The sequence below is a fragment of the Rhipicephalus microplus genome, chromosome 10 (genome assembly GCF_043290135.1).
Source record: "Rhipicephalus microplus isolate Deutch F79 chromosome 10, USDA_Rmic, whole genome shotgun sequence".
In the NCBI taxonomy this organism is placed as follows: Eukaryota; Metazoa; Arthropoda; class Arachnida; order Ixodida; family Ixodidae; genus Rhipicephalus; species Rhipicephalus microplus.
Genome location: NC_134709.1, coordinates 88136364 through 88159434, shown reverse-complemented (window position 1 = coordinate 88159434; position 23071 = coordinate 88136364). Strand labels below are relative to the sequence as shown.

General features: G+C 45.7%; 1 protein-coding gene across 1 annotated transcript in view; it reads right to left on the bottom strand.

Annotated features, from left to right (window-relative positions):
- LOC119187259 (uncharacterized) overlaps positions 1 to 20321 on the bottom strand; it is a 28905-nt gene extending 8584 nt beyond the window's left edge. The window contains exons 1-3 of the mRNA XM_075875847.1: positions 19339 to 20321; positions 16971 to 17458; positions 11345 to 13162 (exon numbers count right to left, since the gene is read on the bottom strand). Coding sequence (XP_075731962.1) covers positions 12768 to 13162; positions 16971 to 17458; positions 19339 to 19547 — 1092 coding nt within the window. The 5' untranslated portion in view covers positions 19548 to 20321 and the 3' untranslated portion in view covers positions 11345 to 12767. The remainder of the gene's footprint in view (positions 1 to 11344; positions 13163 to 16970; positions 17459 to 19338) is intronic.
- Between the last annotated feature and the right edge of the window lie 2750 nt (positions 20322 to 23071).

Here is a 23071-nt window from a genome sequence, read left to right as displayed (position 1 = left end):
TAAAAAAACTCTGCTCACAATCCAAGAGTTGCGTATGTGATGTGCAAGTGTAGAGTTTCATTACATGGTTGCAGCCTTCCCTATAATGTTATTTTCGGCAGCCTCAGCATGCCATCTGTTATTTTGTTTTTAGTTTTTGTCAGGGTCATGAATAGGTTTTTGAAATGTGTCCCCAAGAAGCACTGAATCAAGTTCCACAGCATCACATTATTATAGTGTAAATTTTTCTGATGTGTGCCATTTTCCATGCAGAATTTATGACTTCATACACAGGTCTTTTATTCCACTTTTATAAAATTCAGTAAAAACCTATTAGAAAGTTCTCTTTTACCATTGCTTTGGACCATGGGTATAACTAATTCGCATAGTCGGTTATACATATATGCATATTCTGCTAGCATGTGCGCACATAGACTGGTGATAAGGCACTTGCATTTGGAGCGTGGGGCTGATGTTTAAACCCAACCCTGCCTAAGAGTTTGCTTTGTTTCTCACTGTTCTTTTAAAGGGATCTCTTATATGAGAGGGCTATAAATGTGTGGACAGTTCTAGCACTTTTCAAATTCTGTTGGTGCTCCTCTCCTAGCACACACCACAATGTAAGAAAAATAATTCAGGTGTGTACACTCTCCGCCGTCACCGGGGAGCGTGTTCAGATAATGTTCGCCTTTAGTACAAGCGCCGACTGCAGTTTTGTGGAGGGTGATGCGACATAGGGGTTCAAAAACCTATAGCGCGACGAGGTGAATGCACATTTTTTTTTCACCTCATAGTACTTTTTAAACAGTGCTCGCCAGCACCTAGAGCTAGAAACGCATAGCGCGTTTGTCGCGATTGAAAAATGTAACTATTGGCAGCACAGTGTAAGACAAAAAAAGCATTATACTTCTAACGCTGAGTTCTGTTGTGTGCAACACTGTTATGGACACTATGCACACAACTAGTCTTTTATAGTTCATGTGCCGGCCGAAGTTGCATGGGGGCGCTGCGACATGAGGGCCAAGAGGAGGAAAGAGGCGAACATTATGTGGACGCGCTGCCAGGCATAGTGTTCTCACCAAAATTTTTTTTTTACACCTTAGTACATACCAAATAATGATTGAAACTAGGCAGATGTTCTGGGAAGGATAAAGGCCTGAAGTGATGTCAAACTCTCAAGCAAGGAGATAAACGTATTGCTGAAGCTAATGACAAGAGACCTGTCTTCATCAAGGCAGCAGCTACTTTCCCTTAGCTATGTTTTCATGTATGTCTTGCTCGATCAATCTCTCCTACTCTAGAGACTGGAGGAGAAAAGCTTTATAAATGGTGGGATGGCGAAAAACACATGCGAAATTGAAAGTTTCTTTACTAAACAACATTTGGTTTGAAATATTGCGATAGAAACTGATGGGGTGCACATAGGTGGCATTGCTTGGTTTTTTTATTAATGTGGATACACTACATGAATTACAGTAAAAGCTCCTTAATTCAACCCTCATTAATTCAGGAAAATTGTCCAATGTGGATGTGTTTCTTGGTCTTGGCCACCAGATGCATTGTTTAATGGCATAAAACTTTCGTTATCCTGTCATATTTGGATGCAACCCAGTTGATTCAAAGGATCTTCAGGGCAAACCAAAAGTAAAACATAGAAAATGTGCTACACAAAAGAGTGAAAATAGCATTTACAAATTACTGAAAAGAGGTGGTCCAATCTGCATCGCTGTCTTCATCAGTTAGTGACCTCAGTTTTATCTGCACGTTGATCTGGCACTCGGCAGGTTCATTTTAACTCTATGCAATGCACCTCCAGTATCATAAAACTGCTATGTGGGGGAAGCTATTGAAGATGAAGAGATTTTAGCTGAGGTCTGAATGCAGACACAAAACTAGTTTGCTACATTACGATGAACAGACTCCCTGTAGCCAGCCATTTTATTTGTGAAAGAACTATCCTTATGGGCATGTAGTGATGGTGATGACAAAGAGGTATACGTAAAAAGAGAGGGGTGCAGAGTATGTTTAGGTGCTAATTAAACATAGGAGTCTGCATAATGTTATTTTGACGAAGTCACAGGACTACAAAAGTTGCAGCTGGTGCACCACTATGCACCAAGATACGTACAAAATTTACTTATTCATTGACAGTCTATTGATGTAACAGACTATGGTTCATTGTTTCCTTCACACTATCGATGAGTTGGAATCCAGTTAATTTAGAAATTTCTTCTGGTCCCATGTACTCTAAATTGATCAGCTTTAACTGTACCAGAATTTCTGGGTAATGAGGCACTGGCAATCGAAAATGTGGGAACAATGTCTGAATAAAGCTGAACATTTTGGCACAGTTGCCTGTCTGGTTGGGTAATTAAGACTTTCACAATGCTCTAACCATTACTAGGGTTAATTTCCTATGTTTAAGAACCCTTCCCGATGAGAGGACTCTGAAACGCCTGAAAATAAACCTATTGTTAGTTATGAAACGTGTTGTTGAACAAGCAAGCAAACTCAGCGAAGGAGAGCTTTATTTAGCGCAAGGGCTAACTGACCGCAAGCCTGCGATCACAGCAAGTCTTCTTCTCTTTCTATCCTCGAGCTCCATGCCCACTACCTTCGTTACAATCACCCCCCGGCCGATGAGGGAGCCATCCTGCCGACCTAAGGACAGGTGTAGACAGAAGGGTCATGGTATGGCTTGAGCCGAGAGATGTGTACGATTTCTTTTCCCCAACGGCGCTTGTCCGGAGATGCATCCAGCGGCTCGACAAGGTAGTTGACAGGAGATGTTTGGCGCACAACTCGATAAGGGCCATGGTACCTGGACGAAAGCTTGTGGGAGAGTCCTGGAGTAGTAGAAGGAATCCATAGCCACACCAGTGAGTTCGGAGAAAAGCTCATATGCGTGGTTGACGCGTCGTGGCGATGTTTTTGGCGCGTCTGGTCATGTGACGTGAACGCACGAGCAAGCTTCCGACATTCTTCAGCGTGTGCTGCTGCTCGGGAAACGGTAGTCATCTCTGAAGGGTCCGGTCGATAAGGAAGAATGGTATCTATTGTTGATGATGGCTCGCGTCCATAAAGAAGGAAGAAAGGCGAAAATCCAGTGGTGCTTTGCGTTGCAGTGTTGTAAGCATATGTCACAAAAGGGAGTATGCTATCCCAATTTGACTGGTCGGATGAAGCGTACTTACTTGGCCAGCATATCCCCAAGTGTACGATTAAAACGCTCTGTCATCCCATTAGTTTGCGGGTGATAGGCTGTGGTAGTGCGGTGCATGATGCGACACTCGCTCAACGACGCTTTGATGGCATCGGAGAGAAAAACGCGGCCACGGTCGCTTAGTTACTCCCGAGGTGCTCCATGCCTTAAAACCAGGTTTTGCAGTATAAAACACGCAACGTCTTTTGCGGTAGCAGAAGGTAATGCAGCTGTTTCAGCGTACCGCGTTAGGTGGTCGATAGCGACAATGACCCAGCGGTTGCTACTCGAAGTATAGGGAAGCGGACCGTAAAGGTCGATTCCGTCACGATCGAAAGCTCGTGCTGGACATGGCAACGGCTGCAAGAGACCTGTGGCATGTTGAGTGGGCATTTTGCGTCGCTGGCACGTAAGGCAAGACCTTACGTAACGGCGAACGAAACGGTACATACCACGCCAGTAGTACGGCAGCTGCAAGCGGGTGTATGTTTTTAACACACCAGCGTGGCCACATTGCGGATCATCGTGGGACGTGGCACAGATGTCAGAGCGCAGATGTCGGGGGATTACAAGCAACCACTTACGGCCGATCCAGCTGTAGTTTCGGCGGTAAAGTAGGTTATCCCGAATAGCGAAGTGTCCTGCTTGACGGCGAAGCGTCCTGGAAACTGGAGCGGGCGTCCGGTTTGAGAGAAAGTCCAAAAGAGATGAAATCCAAGCATCTTTGCGTTGCTCGGAAGGCATGTCCGAGATGCTGATGGCCAAGGCAGCACTAGTGGAGATAGGCGAGCCGACAGGCTCTGAAGCCAATGGCGAACGTGACAGGGCATCGGCGTCGGAATGCTTCCGGCCAGAACGGTAGATAACACGGATATCGAACTCCTGTAACCGCAATGCCCAACGAGCGAGCCGACCATTAGGATCTTTTAGTGAAGATAACCAGCAAAGCGCATGGTGGTCTGTTACAATATCAAACGGATGTCCATATAAATAAGGCCAAAATTTTCCGATTGCTCAAATAATGGCGTGGCACTCCTTTTCAGTTACACTGTAATTCTTCTCGGCTTTACTGAGGGTGCGGCTGGCATAGGCAACGACGTACTCGTAAAAGCCCTCCTTGCGTTGGGCCAGTATGGCCCCTAGCCCGACACCACTAGCGTCCGTATGAAGCTCCGTGGGAGCAGACGGATCGAAATGTCGGAGTATGGGAGGCGTGGTGAGGAGCCGTCGGAGTTCCTGAAATGCATCATCACACGCCTGCGACCACGCTGACAAGTCAGAACTTCTGGCAAGAAGATTGGTCAAGGGGGCGATAATGGAGGCGAAATTGCGGACGTAGCGCCGAAAGTAAGAACATAGGCCGATGAAGCTTCGAAGCTCTTTGATGGTGGTTGGCTTTGGGAACGCCGCGACTGCATTAAGTTTCGTAGGGTCCGGGAGAATGCCGTCCTTAGAAACCACATGGCCGAGAATTACAGGCTTGCGAGCGCCGAAGTGGCATTTCTTCAAGTTAAGTTGAAGTCTCGCCGTGGAAAGGCACGTAAGAACTTGCTCGAGGCGGCTGAGGTGGGTCGCAAAGTCGCTTGAAAATACCACAATGTCATCCAAATAACAGAGGCACGTTTTCCATTTCAGACCTCGCAAGACGGTATCCATCATTCTTTCGAAAGTGGCAGGCGCATTGCAGAGGCCAAAGGGCATAACGGTGAATTCATATAGTCCATCCGGTGTTACAAAGGCTGTCTTCGGGCGGTCACCCTCTGCCATGGGCACCTGCCAGTAGCCAGAGCGTAAATCTAACGAAGAAAAGAACTCTACTCCTTGTAGGCAGTCCAAAGCATCATCGATGCGCGGCAGAGGGTATACGTCTTTGCGCGTTATCTTGTTGAGTCGGCGGTAGTCAACGCAGAACCGGATGGATACGTCTTTTTTCCTGACGAGAACAACCGGTGAAGCCCAGGGACTGTTGGAGGGCTCGATGATGCCACGTTTCAACATGTCGTCCACTTGTTCGTCGATGACACGGCGTTCAGCAGATGACACGCGGTACGGACGCTGCCTTAGCGGGGCTTGTTGACCGGTGTCAATACGGTGAACGACCGCAGAGGTTCGGCTTAAGCCTGACTGGTCACGATCGAATGAAGAACGAAAGCGGAGAAGAAGATTTATAATCTCTTCGCGCTGAGTTGGTGTGAGCTCAGAGTCGATGGCATCCGAGAATACGTCCAGAGCATCATTAGGCGCGTTGGTAGGAGTGACAGCACCAATTGGGAGCGAAACTGCAGAATCAGGTATAGTAGTCGGAAGAATGCACTCGTAAAGTTCGTAGCTTCCCAGGCATTCTCCACGTAGTAGGGATGACGGGCTGTGCGACGGAATGCACACATAAATGGCAGCGTGACCATTGCGAAAAATGACGACGGCAAACGGAAGCATGATATTTCGACGGCACGCAGATGGGACCGATGGCATAAACAACACAGGCGATTTCGGAGGGGAGGCACACGACACCGAGACAACAACAGCTGAGAAAGGCGCAATGTCAACGTCAGAAGCAGCAAACACTCTACACGAAGCACCATCGTCGGGGTCATAGCACAGCAAAGACAACGCGAGTTCAGAACGAGCACAGTCGACCAAAGCAGAATTTGACGAAAGAAAGTCCCACCCAAGGATAACGTCATGCGAAGAACGGAATAAAACTACAAATGTGACGACGTACATCGCACCTTGAATGACGACTCGTGCGGTGCACAAAGCTGAAGGCTGAATATGATGGGACGTAGCTGTCTGCAAAGATAGGTCGGTAAATTGTGTGGTCACTTTCTTCAAGTTTCGGCACAGTTTCTCGCTAATTACAGATACGGCAGCTCCAGTGTCAACAAGTCCGTGCACCTTAATGCCATCAATATAGAGTTCGATTTCGTTTGGGGGACAGCAGTTAGGTCTTGAAATTTTCGCTGCCAACGCAGTTCTTGCCTCCGGAACTGCGCCCGTCAGTTTTCCCCTCGCGGTGGGCTGTTGCGACGTAACATCGGAGAAATAGATCGACGACGAGGAGAAGGTGAACGGCTTACGCCGGATGGTCGGCGACCGGGACGTACGTCTAGAGGTGGATTGGCAGGAACGGGATATTGCGGCTGAGTGGGCATGGTGGGCATGTATTGTGAGGCCCCTGCAATGTCGTGAGAAGGGAAGCTGCGACGACGGCAGTGACGAGCTACGTGGCCTGGGATGCCACATGAAAAACATATCGGCCGATTATCTGGAGTGCGCCATTGGCTGACGATAGGGGCACTGTTCGCTGAATTAGGTACCGTAAATGGTCGTGCAGGCGGCGGCGTCATATAAACGTTCTGACCTGTTTCATATACAGCCGGAGACGGGACGGTCAGCGAGCGGAAAGGTGGCGGCGACGAATAAACGTGGCGAGTAGCTTCGTAGATGGCTGGAGACGCTGGCGCATGTGGTTGAGACACTGCGGCTGCATACGTTAGTGGTGCGGTAACAGTTGGGGGAGCCTGAGCTGGCGGCAATGCTTCGGCAACTTGCGATCGAATGACCTGGCGAAGCGAAGGCGACAAGGGTGCCATCGGCTCGGTAGTTCTTGTGATTATAGATAGCTGCCGGGCGACCTCCTCGCGTATGAATTGCTTTATGACTGGCATCAACGCAGAGTGGTTGGCGGTGTCATGGCGATAGTCGAGGGATAAGATGTCCGCGGTGTCTTGAGCAGCGCAACGTGTAGAAGCGCGCTGCCTACGCAGCTCATCATAGCTTTGGCAGAGCTGAATCACCTCGGCGACCGTCTGGGGACTCTTCGCAGCCAGCATTTGGAATGCACCGTCGTCGATTCCTTTCATGATGTTCTTGATCTTGCCTGCCTCGTCCAGAGTCGAATCGACGAGCTTGCAGAGAAATAGCACATCTTCGATGTAGCTCATGAAAGTTTCATCTGCTCTCTGTACTCTGCCCCGCAAGCGCTGTTCAGCACGAAGGCGGCGGACAGCAGGACGGCCAAAGACTTCCGCGAGGGTTTTCGCCAATTCCGACCAGGTACTGAAATCACTTTGATGATTTCTGTACCATAGTTTTGCCACGTCGGTCAGGTAAAAACTCACATTTGTGAGCTTATCGGCTGCGTTCCACTTATTGACAGCGCTCACCAGTTCATACTCGGCAATCCAGTGGTCCACATCTTGGTCCTCTGTGCTACCAAATATGGGGGGGTCGCGCTGCCGGAGAGCGCCAGCACAGAAGACAGGCACAGGTGCGAGATCTGGAGTAGCAGCATGAGATGGCCCCGGATCAGTCATTGTAGGAGGTCGTTGGAGTGTGCGGCTGCGAAGTTCCAGGGTGAGGACCAGATGTGCCCAGCACTTCCACCACTAGAAACGGGTTGTTGAACAAGCAGGCGAACTCAGCGAAGGAGAGCTTTATTTAGCGCAAGGGCTAACTGACCGCAAGCCTGCGATCGCAGCAAGTCTTCTTCTCTTTCTATCTTCGAGCTCCATGCCCACTACCCTCGTTACAGTTAGAACATTGTGAAAGTCCTAATGTCTGAATAGCCTAAGAATGTATAATCAGTAACAAGAAACGAAGAACTGCGGGCAAGGGTGAAGGGGTTAGTTGCAGAAAGGCAGGCAGATACTTTGTGAATGGCAAGGCTAAACCCTAGTTACTACAGAATGGTAAACTTGGGCGTGACAGCCAATTCTTACAGCCTAGCTCCATAGATTTAAAAGAGAGTTGAAATGTTGGTTCAGGTTAGTTGGTAATCCATAACTATGAACTTTTTTGCATATAATTCTAACTACAGAAAAAGAGACACTGGAGGCACAAGCGCCAATTTTCAATAGCGTTTTTTTTATGTAAATTTTGTATCATTGTCTGTTGCACGCGGCGGCTTACCAACTCTTTCACGAGTGGGCGGGCAAACCCACCTCACTCGTCAGCCTATGTATACTGACACATACGTGTACACTGTCCTTTCTTGTTTTTTTCTTTCTTTTCCTATATTACTTTTTTCCTCACGTGTACATACAAAGTGTTTACGCTCACCTACCACTTGACGCCATTGAGGGGAAACGGGCAAAGATGAAAGGTAAAAGGCCGGCCGTCTCATTAAGGGGAAACTCTTTCCTTACACGCGCAACGCGGCAACAATCTTGGGTGGCCCGACACATGTCGTGAACTGGCCAGCATAGGGTGAGAACCAGTTGTGGACTTACACCGACATTTGGATGTGCACAGGTTCATCGTTCACGGTGTTTTGTTTCTTTATTGTTTGTTTGTTTCTTTAGTTCTCTCTCACTCTCGCAAACATACTTCAAGGTGAGAGGGACGCGGCAGCAACGATGTTTGAGTGTCTATGTCATTATAACTCATCGCCTGACGAAGGGAGGACTCCTCCCGAAAATGTTGGGAAATGAATATATTTATCCTTGTTGACAATGCTCCCGTTGTGCCATATATCACGTGTGTGTGCGTGTGTGTGTGTGTATGTGTGTGTGTGTGTGTGTGTGTGTGTGTGTGTGTGTGTGTGTGTGTGTGTGTGTGTGTGTGTGTGTGTGTGTGTGTGTGTGTGTGTGTGTGTGTGTGTAAAAATAAACAGCCCCGCCGTGGTGGTCTAGTGGCTAAGGTACTCGGCTGCCGCCCCGCAGGTCGCGGGATCGAATCCCGGCTGCAGCTGCATTTACGGTAGAGGCGGAAATGTTGTGGGCACGTGTGGGCAGATCTGGGTGCACGTTAAAGAACCCTAGGGGGTCGAAATTTTCGGAGCCCTCCACTACGACGTTTCTCATAATCATATGGTGGTTTTGGGATGTCAAACTGCACATATCAATCAATATGAAAATAAACAGAGAACTTCATCGAGGCGCTCACACACAGAGCACAGAGATAACACGACACACTTTCTTAGATACCATGAAGTTCAATCAATCACACTTTAACAGGCCGAGGAATGGCACCCTCAGCTCTATTTCTGCATCCTCATTTTATTATCACGCGTTTTTCTCTGATTATGTTTTCATGGTTAACATGTAGAAATACCACAATAGTTTAATAAATTTATCATGGATTTTAGTCATCGGGATGGAGATGTACCAAGCATCAGCGAGCATACATACACGTTAATAGGGGGCTATTGCTGCCAAACACCAAAAAATGCATTTAGCAAACCCTCATTTATCAATGTTTCAGTATGAAACCTGTCCTAGTCATGCATAGAGTTTCATACAATAATACCTAGAGGGGAGTTTGACGCTGGTATCTACGTTGGGTCCTTCAGCGGCGCTTGAACCCCCATGGGAATTATGGGTAGTACTGGCTTCGGATGGATCACGTTCTTGCGATTCACAACGCTTCTTTTCCGAGTGTAAAACAAAGCGATATGAACTTATATTTATATTAAACTTGCTTCATTTTTTGTACTCAAACTCAAAAGGTTTTCGTGACCAGGCGATAGAAGTGAAACCTGGACAGATTTAACAACCAGGGTATGCATTGCTTTGCCATTGTGTTCCAGATTTGGCACTTTTGGCACTAAGATTTTATGAATTATGCTTTACAATATTTCAAAACAATCTTCTTTTGCCCGCAAAAGCACGCAGTATCTATTTATAGAAATAACAGCACAGCACTAAGTGAGAAACACTTAACGTTTCGTCTGCTGCGATGCCAGGTGTGTCTGTTCAAGTGGTCTGCCCCCAACGCACCTCTCGTTTTGTTGTGAAGTCAAGTCGAAAGAGCGTGACGGTGCGTCTACTTCGGGTCCCCATCGTTTTTTAGTCAATTTCAACGAATTTCGGCAAGACGCACGCATAACAAACGTGAACTCGATGTATTATCCTGTACTGGCATGGAACGCTACATCTATGCGCAGCGGTGAGTGGAAAGACGCTTCGTTTGAACTGTCAAATACATCTAATACAGCTCTAGTGTTGCAGTAAATTGAGAGGCCTTGCAGTTTTCAGCTTCATTGAACAACAAAGGCACAGCTTCAGTCTTTTGCACCCACCCCACTAACCACTCTACGCGAAGAGCGAAACTGAAACTGTAAAAAAATATTCGTAGACAGCTCGCTGGCTAACGCAATCCAATCCGAAGCATGCACTTCTTATAATTCCCATAAGGGTACATAATCGCAGTGCCAGGTTCCTCTCTAGGTATAACCGTATTTATTCGCGTAATCCTCACACTCGTATAATTCTTGTACCTCCCACATTGCCCAACAAAAAAAAAAAATATGGTTCCTTTTTTTCCTCTAGTAATTATCGCACCCCCGAAAACTGCCACAATAATGTCGTCTGCTCGTTCCAATCACTGATGATGATAGCTTGCATCATCTCTTAAGCGTCAAGCTTACTATTATTGCACGGAAATCCAATTCAAGCCAAGCCATAGTGGCAAGTACGCGTTGCGGCGTGTTTTGTTTGTAGTGTTGGTAATCTTGTCACGTTATGGGGCAATACTGAAGCTACATGGCTGCTTTCACTTTGAAAGTGGTAGATCATGCGTTAAACAACGGCAACAGGGCCGACAATGGGCCCTTAGAAGTCTACGAGTTTCGCATTCGCTACTGGTAACAGCAGCTAAAAGCCACCAAGATGCGATGGGGCTGCCGTGTGCCTGAAACTGGGATTGATGCTAAACTTTATTTCTTCAGAAGGAAACTGCAGACGATTCTGTTAAATAGCTATCAGCTCAATACTGACGTCCTAAGCTTACCTTTTGAGGGCTCCTGTTGAGTGACAAACACTACTGCTACGCCCGCAACGTCCACAAGCTTTGCGTATGGTATTCTAATTCTCGACTATTTGTTTGCACTTTTTGGTGTCTCAATTTTGGTGTCTTTTAGGTTGAGGTAAATTTTTATTGGTACTTCTCAAAGCTTGCTGTTAGTTGCTGGTGTGAGGATCTCGATTTGCGGCCACTTCGTTTTCTTTTTCACCCTGTACGCTTTCGTGGAAAGTTTTCCCCGCGTAATTCTCACACCTCCCAATTTTGCATCGGTTTTCCGGCAAAACAAGTGCCAGGATTATGCAAGTAAATACGGTATTGTATGAAACTCTATGTAGTCATGTGTGAGTGTAGTTGTTGGCAGAGAACATATGTTTGCAAGGATGTTGTGTAGAAACAAAACTGAACATAGATACCAACCTTCTGAAATGCTGACATAAAATGCCTCCTCTGCTCTCCACTTATGTTATTTCAAACTGCCGTCAACCACCTCTATTCAGCTTGTGCAACATAAAAAAAGCAAAGCAGCTGCTTTCCTTGCGGCCAAACTGCTTTCAGGGCTCCCTTTTCTGCTGCCGAGTTATCAGTCATGAAGGCTTCAGGACACTGCAAGTAACCAAGAAATCATTTAGAACAGCCGACCAAGTAATTGCAATAGGCTCTCATATGAGGCCATCATTTGGTGAAAATTGCCCAAGAAATTTTGTGAATATTATCTAACACATTTTCTTTTCTGAAAAGTACTTTTTGGGCTAGGTGGCGAAACATATTTTTTAAATGAAGTGCGGGCTATTCGAGACAAGACAAGCCTTTCCTGTTGGCTTCTTTTGCGACACCTTATTTTACTCCCTTTATTTGTTTCAATTTTGTGTGCTGTTGTCTGGCATGTTTCTTGTGGCTGATAGGCCCATAATGCAAAGCTACACACAAGTAAAACTTTGTCGAATATGTAATGAAGGAAAGATTATGCTGTACATTCTAGTGACCTCGAAACTCAACACAGCATAATGTAGAGACTTACTTCGAATCACTCCTTAAGTACCGAAAAGTAAGTGCTAAATACTTAATAAAAATATGTATTGACCGAATGTGAAAAACACATCATAGAAGCTTATAGCAAAAACACAATGCTTTGAATTTATCCTTGTACTATAGGGCCTAAGTAGAGAGCGGATTTCAGGCTAATTCCATTTTTGTTCCCCGTGTTCCTATCGCACCACTTTTGATATATGAGCATGATTTAGAGGTTGATAAGTGCTTTTATACTGCCTGTTTGCAAACCCAACGTCATAGCTTCAGTCCTGCAATTTTTAGGGGTCACTCATGTTAACAACAGCCTACAGGGTCTTATGCCGCACCCAGAAAGCCTTCATTGACAAGGTGTATAAGTGCCAATTTTCGGCATTTGTGACTGACTACCGATAAGTGGCTATCAATGCTTATATTCACAATTGGCACCTATATTACCACTATTTAACCCTGAATTTCTCTTTAGAGTGCATTTTCAGACTGTTATTCATGTCCAAGCAACATTGACTGTTCGGAACTTCATGGTGTTTAAGCTAATCTTCTAGGTAAACCAAGTTATGGAAAACTGCCACTAGCAGGAGTGAAATGGGATGTGCTGGCTACCTCAAACAAGTGCGCTGACATGGTGCGACATTTTTTTATTTCCTGTCCTAGATACAGGTTGGGATGTCCTGGCATGCATTTACGACATGAGGGAGTAAAAAATGTTTTGCCAGCCTATTTCTGATATATAAAAATTGTTTTGCCTGTTTATATTTAGCACAAAAAACACTTTTTTGCAGTGCGTAAAGATCTGACCTCTAGTCATAAACTACTAAGGTACACATGGTTGCTGTTCTTTTACACCAAAGCCTGCCCGAATTTGAACGCTGACAAGAATCCAAACTTGTGAGTTTTTATCGGCTAAGTAACTTACACTGAGCCTCCCAAAGCAGGTTGGGAAGGTGTCTTTCAGAAGCGTAAAGGCCGTGCAATAGCCTTGGGCTGACTGCGAATTATGAATTAATACCGCGATGGGTACGGCACCCGCATTCGTGGCTGCCAGAAGAACAGTCACGGTGCTTCGTGATGTATCACACGATGATGTCGAATCAATAAAAATAATTTCTTTTGCTGCATTTAACAGCTGTGCTCGTCTCATGATCGGTGTCGCAACCAAGACCACCCAGCACTGGCCATCCTCTGAGCGGCCCAGTTTGACATCAATGCCTGCAACGAGTAAAGAAATGCAAAAATGTTTTTGAAAGGGATCAAATTTGAAGAAAAAAAAACAACACTGCAACATATTCTGTACACAGAAGTAAAAACATGTATTAGAGCATGGATGTGTGTGTCAACAGGAACTGAACCCAAAGCTATATGTCATCATATTTATGTGCACAAGAAAAGAGTAGTGATTTCAGTTTGTTAGTGCTGAACAAAGCAAGGCCATAAATCAAACTTTCTGTGACGTAAATTTATAGATCCGAAGTACTAAACTCATCATGTGTAATCATGAAGCCACAGCCTACATTAGTGACAGTTGACAATTGTATTGCCTGTGAGGACAAGCTATTATGTTCGGTAACTCTAACTGAAATCTGTAATAAGCTGCCTATTGTGAGGCATAAATGTGTGTGATATAACTTTTGTGAGAAGTTGAGAAAATTTTATGATTGTTTTTAAGCTTGTAGCATCCATACTATCATTGTTGTAAAAATATATATAAAAAGGAACCAGGCATTCACAACACATGTAGCTCAGTCACAGTAAAAGCTGGAAAAGCAGCCTTTCTAGACCCCGTTCTAACCTCTCTTGGTGTAACTACCAGTGAACTTACAGGGTACTTATTATGCCATAGATCATTATAATTTTTGTCAATTAGAAAAGCACCCACTGTGCAGTTATTCAATATTTTACAAAGAGGTGAGGTGCCCACTACATATCTTTGAAGCATTATGTGCTATTTGTTTGTGCTATGGCAACTGATACTGAACAATTACCACCAAGCAACATCGTGATAGTTGGGAAAACTTATGCAGTTCGCATAGTGTGACTCATGATTGTTATTCTACTCTTTCACCATGCTATTTCACTCCTGTAAATGCACTTCACTGCTCAGCATGATGCCTCTATATGGTCATTCTACAAAAAATTTTTTATTCTAGCACTGGTGCTCTATGGTAAAATACCAGCCTGCCACATCCTTTCCCGGGTCTAAAGCATCAAATTTCAACAGCAAGGTACTATTGCTGCAGTCAGAGCAGGCAAGTCTCTAAGTATCTGTGGATGTAACCTGTGGATGATGCAATCGCACTTTTTACGGTGTGCCGCAGCTTCGTAGTCTAATCGAAATGGTTACCACAGTGGCTTATAAAAGAGCTGTATCAGGGAATCGCACACTGTGAAATGCTAGCGGGCGACTTCCAGAACAATTGTTTTTAAGGCTTTGGGATGTAAGCATTGTCCAACCACCAAGTGTTAAAAAAAAAACAAGGAAAGTGAGATGCAGTAGTCAAATGACTGAATGGATCAGTCTTGCGAGTAACCATCTGCAAAAGTATCAGATTCCGCCTTTTGCTAAGATAGAAATGTGGTTGCAGAATACTGACTTTTTCTCCAGATACCATGCCTAGTACAGCTAAACCCCTTTATAAGTGGCATTCTCCGGGCAGCAATTCTGGTCTCTAAATACAGATTACCACGTATGCATTTTTCCTATCAATCCGTATTTTACTCTAAGCACACTGGTGTTTTTTATACCCATTTGTCTCTTATATCAGTGTCTCTTATAAAAAGTTTCAACTATAGTACTCTTTATCTACTAAAACAGTGTCTTATTCTTACATAATGGAGGTAATCACATGACGTCATATGCAAGGGGTCCTAGCATGGAAGTCGCCATATTTGTGCTTTCGCGCATAAACATCGTCATTCCACAACCAAAGTTCTCGGCAGTGTGTGTTTTGCTAATATTTTCATAAGAAAATGGGTTAGTGATGTGCACCGCCACCAAATAACACGCTGTCATAACCCAGATCACTGACAGACCAGGGCTATGGCAGCGCACGCACTGGTGCTGCCTGGCAGGAAGAGCTCATTGAATACCTCTTATCAAAACTAGGTAGTTGAGAATGCTGTCTGCAGAGTAATTTTGCAGAAGATGGTCCTCACTCTAAGGTTGCCTGCACAACAATTACAGATACTGATGACGTATGGGTGAATAGCAGGTCATTTGCTTCATGGGCGTTAGACCTGTGCATGTTGCCTCAATGCTTCCGACGAAAAATTGGGCAGAAAGAAATAATGACCGCATGAAGAGGTACAGCAACTGGTACATGACAGAAGCACAGTCAATGAAAAGAATTCTTTTTACATTGGTATTCAAGCAAGCATCTGGAAAAAGGTTGAGTGAGGGAGAATACAGGAAGACATTTTTTGAAGACTTGAATCGGCTGAATAAATAACTAGTTATGAAAATATTGATTTGTATGACCTTTGTATTTATTTCAATGAAAAATTGTGCGTTACATTGGGCTGCAGGGGCTCCACATCCACTTATTTGACGACAGCTTTTATGGTATCATTTTGAAAAGTTGTATGCCGATGCGAGCTAGAATCTCATCCACACCATGTAAATGCTGGAATTAAGCACTCCAGGGTGCAGCTGTAGCGTGCTGTGACCATTGAGCTGTTGTTGACCCAAATGTTTGGTGACAAGCCATTAATAGCCCACATATAGTTCCAAATGCTAACTGTACAGCATTGATGAGTAATAGTCAGAGGAGCCCCACCTGCAACTCTGTAACCTGAGGTGCAGTTAGCCCAAGAGATAATTGGAAAAGCTTGTATGGTACTCAGTTGTTTTGTGAAAATGAAGCTCTGGGATGTGGTACTCATTTTCTGTTTTGCCACAAATTTATTACCCAGTGTTCTTAGCAATTTACACATTAATAATTTAAGCTGGAAGTGAATATTAAAGAGCAAAATAAACAGTCAGAACTTGTTCCACTTTTTTCATCTATTCGTCCCTTGAAACTTTCATAAACAGGCAAGCATATTTACTAAGTGACACCTAGTATGCAATTAATATAGAGGCATGTTGTAGTATTAAAACCGTTTTTACTGTGGGACTGAATGATAGTTTTTTCATAAAGAGATCTCTGTGCACTGATTTTATGTGCTTCTCAATTTCGTTACAAGCACAATTATGGCATGTCATCCTGCATCGGCTACACATTGTTACAGCACCCTGGTGATGACATTATGACCCTTTACGAAAGAAAGTAGCTCTGTTCGTCATTACTCTATGCTGAACTTTTTTGCTAGCTATGGGTGTCATCTATAGCTTGTGAGTATTGGCAATAATGGTGCTTCTACTATGTGAAACTGCGTGATGTATGACTTTTCATTCTAGGAACTTGTATGGATTCCCTTTGAAACATCGGCAGCAATATTACATGAATGTCTCAAGTTAATATTGTAAACTTTACTGAACTGTTATAAGATTGGATGTATTATCTTTTGTGACTGAAACCGCTATGTCTGGTACCTCTACAGCTCTCTTAGTGCTTTAGCAGTGTCCAAAATCTGTGAATCAAGTGCTGCACTGACACAACATTTTAGAAAATGGGTTTCAAAATCTGTTGTAACTAAAAGTCTTCTAAAAATGCATGCAAATTAGGGCTTAGGATTTTAATAGTCTTTAATAATGCAAATACAAAATAATAATAATAATATTAATAATAATAATAATAATAATAATAATAATAATAATATTAATGTTTTATGTCTCAAAACCACAATATCATGACACTATATACGAAGACAACCATAATTTTGCCCACCTGGCGTTCTTAAACACACCTAAATTTAAGCAGACAGGTTTCTAGCATCTTGGCTCCATTGAAATGCAACTGCCCCAGCCAGGATTCCATTCTGCGACCTTTAGGTTGGCAGTCAAGCACCATAACCACTAGACAGCCGCAGCAAGTATGGAACGTATAGTGTAAGTGCAGTGCTGTAATAGTCAACTCACCATGTTTAGCATAGAGTGGCATCTTCTCAGCTATCTTTAAGAGGGGGTCTACATCCTTTCCAAAGTTTTCTCTCCAAAGCCTGTACCAGTAGTATATGGCAGGAGGCAATGGGTTCACTGCAGAGTTGGCAACGAGGGCATACCCATCTTCTTGCAAAAGCAGTTTGCTCTCGTGAAGCCTGATGGCTTCAGCTGGTGACATGCCGTTGTCAAAGTATGCCAAAGAGGTCTCTCTGGTCTGCATTGTTGGTGTAAGACGAGAAAGTGCGTCTGCTGCTGCAGTGCTGTGGCTGTGGTTTTTGTGATGAAAAAGCTTTATCACAGCTGGCAGTGGCTTTTCCTCACGTAAAAAGGCATCATTACATTTTGTATTTCTGTTGACCTTCTTGATTTTGAGGTCAATCTTTACTGGGCAGTGTGCTGCAGCCTCACCACATGATTTTTCCCGCTTTGCCTCTTTGCAGCGCCATACTTTGTGGAACACCATCCTGCAAAGCAGTAAGAATTTAGAATTTCAGTGTCAGCAACGAAAGGGGTCTGCTTTGCCTGCAAATGCCATTTGATCAAAGGAAAAATACACCAGTTACTTGAGCACTTACTAGGTACTTGCACAAATCTTCTTGCAGTGCGTTTAACCCTTTTAGACGCTTTGTACACAATTGTGTACATCACTTGTTTTTGCTAGTTGTGTCAACTAGGCGCTAAAAAAGTGCAAAATACAATGAAATTTAGATGAAATAATCAACCTCCTCCCTAATAAACATGTCTTTAACTTCAGTTTTCACACTACTGTTGCATATAATCACTTTTCCGGAAGCACTACCATAGTCGACGAGTCATTCAATGTAGCGCTTCGCTGGAGCCACTTCGAAATATCTTTTTTTTTTCTCAATATCGTTAAAACGAGAAACCAATATCCAGTATATATCTAGTCTGAGATTTCATTCTATATATGCAAGAATAAAATATGAATGTCTTTAGAATAAGTAGATGTTTCATGAAAGCTCAATTTCAATTAACTGCTATGAATCTATTATAAAATTATTGTTGTTGCAATAGAATATAGACAGCCTTGAAATCATGTGACAATTTGATACATTTACAGGTACTTCTTCACAGGTGGCATCTGAAAGGATTACCTCAACAAACCTGCCAAAAATGCACTCATTAAATTCACTTCATGCATGACCGACGCACATTTATGACACTTTCAGCTTGTAGGTTAGAGTTTGACGACAGTTCAGATGGTGAGGAAACATGATAATAAAGTTCCAGTCACTCAACAAGTTTAGGCGAAAACAAATGAGAGACGTTTCAGGACTAGTACAGGTTCCTAGTAGTAATCAAGGGGCTCTTACAGATCTCAGGGTGTCTCTCGTGAGTTTTCATTTTCACTTGTTCAGTGACTGCATTGTCATCATTAGGATAAATACATCATGGAAAATGCCAATCCTGCTGCAAAGCTACTAGCTACCGTGGACACATCTTAGAGGCTTGCCACAACACTTGAAATTTGAACAAGAGATCACAGTTGTAAAGCCTGCACAAACTCTGCATTTGAATTTATCGTGACCATCAGCTCTTATTTGTGCAAGCTAGAACTTTATGGTAACATTTGACATTTGATGCTCTCACAATTCCAAGAAAAGGGGATTTAATCAATTAGTTTTCTGGCACAGTAATTGGTGAGTGAGAATTTTACTAAATATTTTGCTAATGAATTGCTTTTATATCAGCCAAACCGGGGGGAGTCGAGAGACACTCTCACAAATGCTTCCTGGAATTGGTACAAAGGTAAAAGTTGGTATTGGGGATTTAAGCTAGTCACTGCAGTCTGTACTGTGCCTGTAGTTCATCTGGGGGGTGCGGGGGGGGGGAGGGGGGTAATACAACTCTTTTCTCAACTCTTTCACAGTTCCAGAATACATGCTTTGAAGTGGTTCCTCCATTATTATAGAAGATACGTTTTGCCTCGCGGATGTAATTGCGAAAACTTACGGCCATGTTGTACCAGGTTTCGTTTTTTTTTTGTAGTGTTTCTGAGAAAAAGAAAAATGCACTCTATTCTGCCCCCCCATGCGAGGACACTTGTAAGCGCATTAAGTTTTGGACTGAAGGCAACTCCGGTGAATCACCTGAAGGGTGTCCAGTTTGCGGATAGGTGGTGGGAATGCGTGTTTCGTTATTTCTATATAATTGAGAAATGTCACTGAATGAGCGGAGTCTAGCCCTCTCGTACCGATCATCTCCACGTTGTCTACAACCATTGAGACGGCACATCGTTGGGCATTATCCGCAAAACATGAAGTTTTATCACCAGAGACGACGTAAGTTGTTTTTGAAGTTATAACATCATTTTTTGCATTACCTTTCACACTTTGCTGTTGGCTTGACGAAGTCTACAACCCATGACGTATTCGTCTTCAAGCCGTAGTCTTCTACCCAGCTGCAGGCGTGACGTTCATCGGTGATGTTTGCTCGAAGCACGTCGACGTCAGGTGATGAGCTCTCATTGTCATTTACGCATTCGATCGCGCTGTGCGCCGATGTATCACATGCGCTGCTTTCACTGGCCATAGCCGTACAACACACTGCGATCGCGGCGATCACGTCTTGAAACACGTGGTCACCAGAGCATTCCGCGCCGCTAAGTTAAAAAAAGGGGGGGGGGGGAGGCGAGTAGTTCAACACAAAGGCGATCGCGTCGAGCGACAAGGCGAGTGCTCAAGACACTGGCGGCACCAAATATACTTAAAAGCCAAGCCTGTTCACTGTAAAAAAAATCGCACAGTAGGACACAGCGGCAGATCACTTCTTGCTGAAGGGCCGAGGCAGCAAAAAGGCGCAGGCGTCAACACAAATGTTCACTGAATTAAAAAAAATTCCCGCGCACGAAAAATGCACACTAGACCACTAATTAGTCCAACGCCACGCCAAGCGCCTCTTCTTCAGTCAACGCGAGAGCAGTCCACGGTGCACAGGCGGAGACGAAAATGTTACGGGGGCACGAGTGCATTGAACAAAACAGCGCAAGCCTTTTCCTTCCCATCTGCGCTGAAAGGAACGGCCATTAGGGATTCCTTCAGGGCGCACTCCGAGAACGAGAGTATTTTGTCATGAAGCGCAGCAGCCGTTGCTAGGCGCACGTCGGGGCGGCGTCCCTGCGAGAGTGTGACCAATAGCGCGCCGCTCCGGTTGCCAGGCGTTGAACCTACTGCAGATTACAAATGCGCCGCCCGAAAAACCATTTCCTTCACTGCCATCCACAGGGGCTTCAAACGGCACCAAACTCTGCGAACCACAGGTTCCTACTACCAGCGCATGGCAGAAGAACCAAGGGGTACAAAAACCTGCGGTTTCAACTTGAAATTGTACCCCACCCTCTCAGCTACCTGCGAGACCTGGGTCAACTTCCCAGCTGGAGACCGCCCTCTACAGGCCAACCGCCAGGAAAAACTCCTTTCGGTCTGCGGCACAAGAGGCAATCTCCGCACAATTAGCGGCAGTTGAGGGAGCACACCGCGTGCGAAAAAACTTCAGCCGCAATGTTATCGCTGTCGATGTTGCCGCGGGAGCACCGCTCGCACCCCTCCTCGCAGTTTCCGACTTCTGCGAGATTCCCGTTCGTGCCAGGCAGGCGTCAATCAACACATGCAGTGGAGTAATCCACAACGTCGACCCAGCACTCATGGAGGAGGAACGACGCGACAACATCGCATCGCAGCTCCCTGTATTGCAATGCACGCGATCTGGACGCAGTGCCGTGATCATGTTCTCTGGACGGAAACCTCCACAGGACATCGAACGTTACAAACGACGCCCGGTCTGTGCTCGCCGCCCTCGTCCTGTGCAGTGCCAACGGTGCGGTCGCTACGGCCACACGGACATCACCTGCAACGCACATGAACGTTGTGTGCGCTGTAGCGGGCCACATCCGCGTGCCGATTGCACTGCGCAACACCCACGTTTCATATTCTTTGGCGCCACCCATCTGGCCACAGCACCCCGCTGTCCTCGCTGGCAACAAGAGCGTCAGCTACTAGAGGTTCGCGCGCAATCGGCCCGCCCCATGACACGCTGTGAGGCCTTTGCAGTTGTTCGCAATATCAACCATACGGCACAGAATTCTGCCACTCGAGAGGGGTTTTCATATGCGGCGGCCGCTGGTGGCTCTACTGCTCATGCATCAACGAACACCATTACCGCTCCAGAGAATGCCTAGGCGATCTCGGTGCTCACGGCCGCAGTTTGTGGCGCGTTGGACTTCTTCCTTCGGGACTGTCTGGTTCGCCCGCTCTGCATAGCAGCGCTGGCTACTATAAAATGGCTGGCTACCATAAAATGGCACAATGCAACACCACTCTGACGCTACCTACTCCGCCGACGGGGATGACCAGTGCGGATGACGCCGCCCCCCCCCCCCCAAAAAAACACTTTACAACTATTTTGTCGTTTCATTTGTGAAGCGCCCGCCATGCTGGCTATTTTTCTCGTTCTGTGCGAATAAGATCTTTCAGAAGGTCTTCCGCGATGGCTCCCTGCAGCATTAGGAAACGTGGCGAGTCGTCATATCCACACATGCACAGGGACGCTTTTGCCCCCTGTAGCCCGATGTCACCGCGAATAGGCGAAGTAACGTATGCACCCATTGTAGCGGGTGGCGGACATTGAACCATGAAGCCATCATGACATTCCCATGTTCTCACACCCCATGGCAATGTACGCTTGCACTACGCAAATCCTCTAATGCCACGAAAATATTACTAAGATAATCCATGTTGTATTGCGAAGCCTGTATACAGTGCGCGCATGTTTGTAGAGCCCGACAGTTATTTTTGCTGCATTTTAAAATTGAAGCGCAAGAAGTTATTCGCCCTGCATGTATTTCCAAACAGACGACGCTCCGTGCTCAAAAGAGGACCTGCTGCGCTTGGTGCAGACCTGCGTGATCAGCCGGCTGACGTATCACTTGCTCTTCCATCGGTTGACCCAATCGCAATAACTACGCATAAACGTCATGATCCGCAAAGAGACAAAGCAGGCCCACGAAGTTCCGAACTACGTTTTTACACGTCTTCTTCTTAAGTTGGGGACACACAACGCACTGCTTGAGGCAGAATTGGTCAGTCAGCGCCACCACTTCCTACTCACCTCTACTCACGCCTCGGATAACCCGTCCCACCACTTGAGATTGAAACCCGTCCCTACTCACTGTTCATCCCTTACCAGGTAACATGTACCCCCGGCACGACAACGTCTGGCGCAAATCCTGCGCACGATACCTCAGCCAAATGCCTGAAGACATTCCTGAATCGCATACTCCTTACACGGACACAGCCCGAACTTGCGAAGGTTACACCTAAGTAGTGTTAGATGGCACCATTTCCTTGCAGGACTCGGCTGATATGCGTGGGACGCATGCCTCTCAAGGCGAAATTCTTGGAGTCGATCTGGCGATACGATACGCCATCCGTGTTCGCAGTGAGGTGTACATATTGACAGACTCGCAACAGGCATTTCGGGCCTCCCTATCAGGACATGGCATTCCAATAGCGGCCCATCAAGTTCTTGATCACGGTGAACTTCTGGTCATGCCTCTCTGCCGGGCAACCAACGTGTACACGCTGTTGCCCGCAAACTTTTCCTCCTGGCGGCCCGGCAAGGCGAGGCGACCGTTTCAGAGTGGGGGATCCTTTTCTCACTTACGAGAGCAGCGCCCCACCCTCATCTTTTTCGCGAGAGGAGGCTATAGCATTACGGCAGCTACAGAATAGAACATTCCCAGATCTGGTATCTCTTCATAAGCTCTACTGGTTGCACCGCCTGCGGAAACTCGCCCACGACCTTCCACGTCTCGTTAGAGTGCCCTTCGAACATCTTTCCTCCTTTACCTGCTTTTCTTCACTTTTTACGTAACGAGGAGCTGTGGGACGATGCTCTCCGAGATGGACCTCCCGAGGTCGTTGGAGCTATGATACAGCGGGCTCGATTCCACGCTGGAGCGTCCTAGTGTTATGCCTGCGAGTCCGCAGCGAACGTCCATGCCTCGGAAAAAGGAAATCTGTGTCAAGGCCAGCAAGCGAGCCTGCCTGACGCGATCA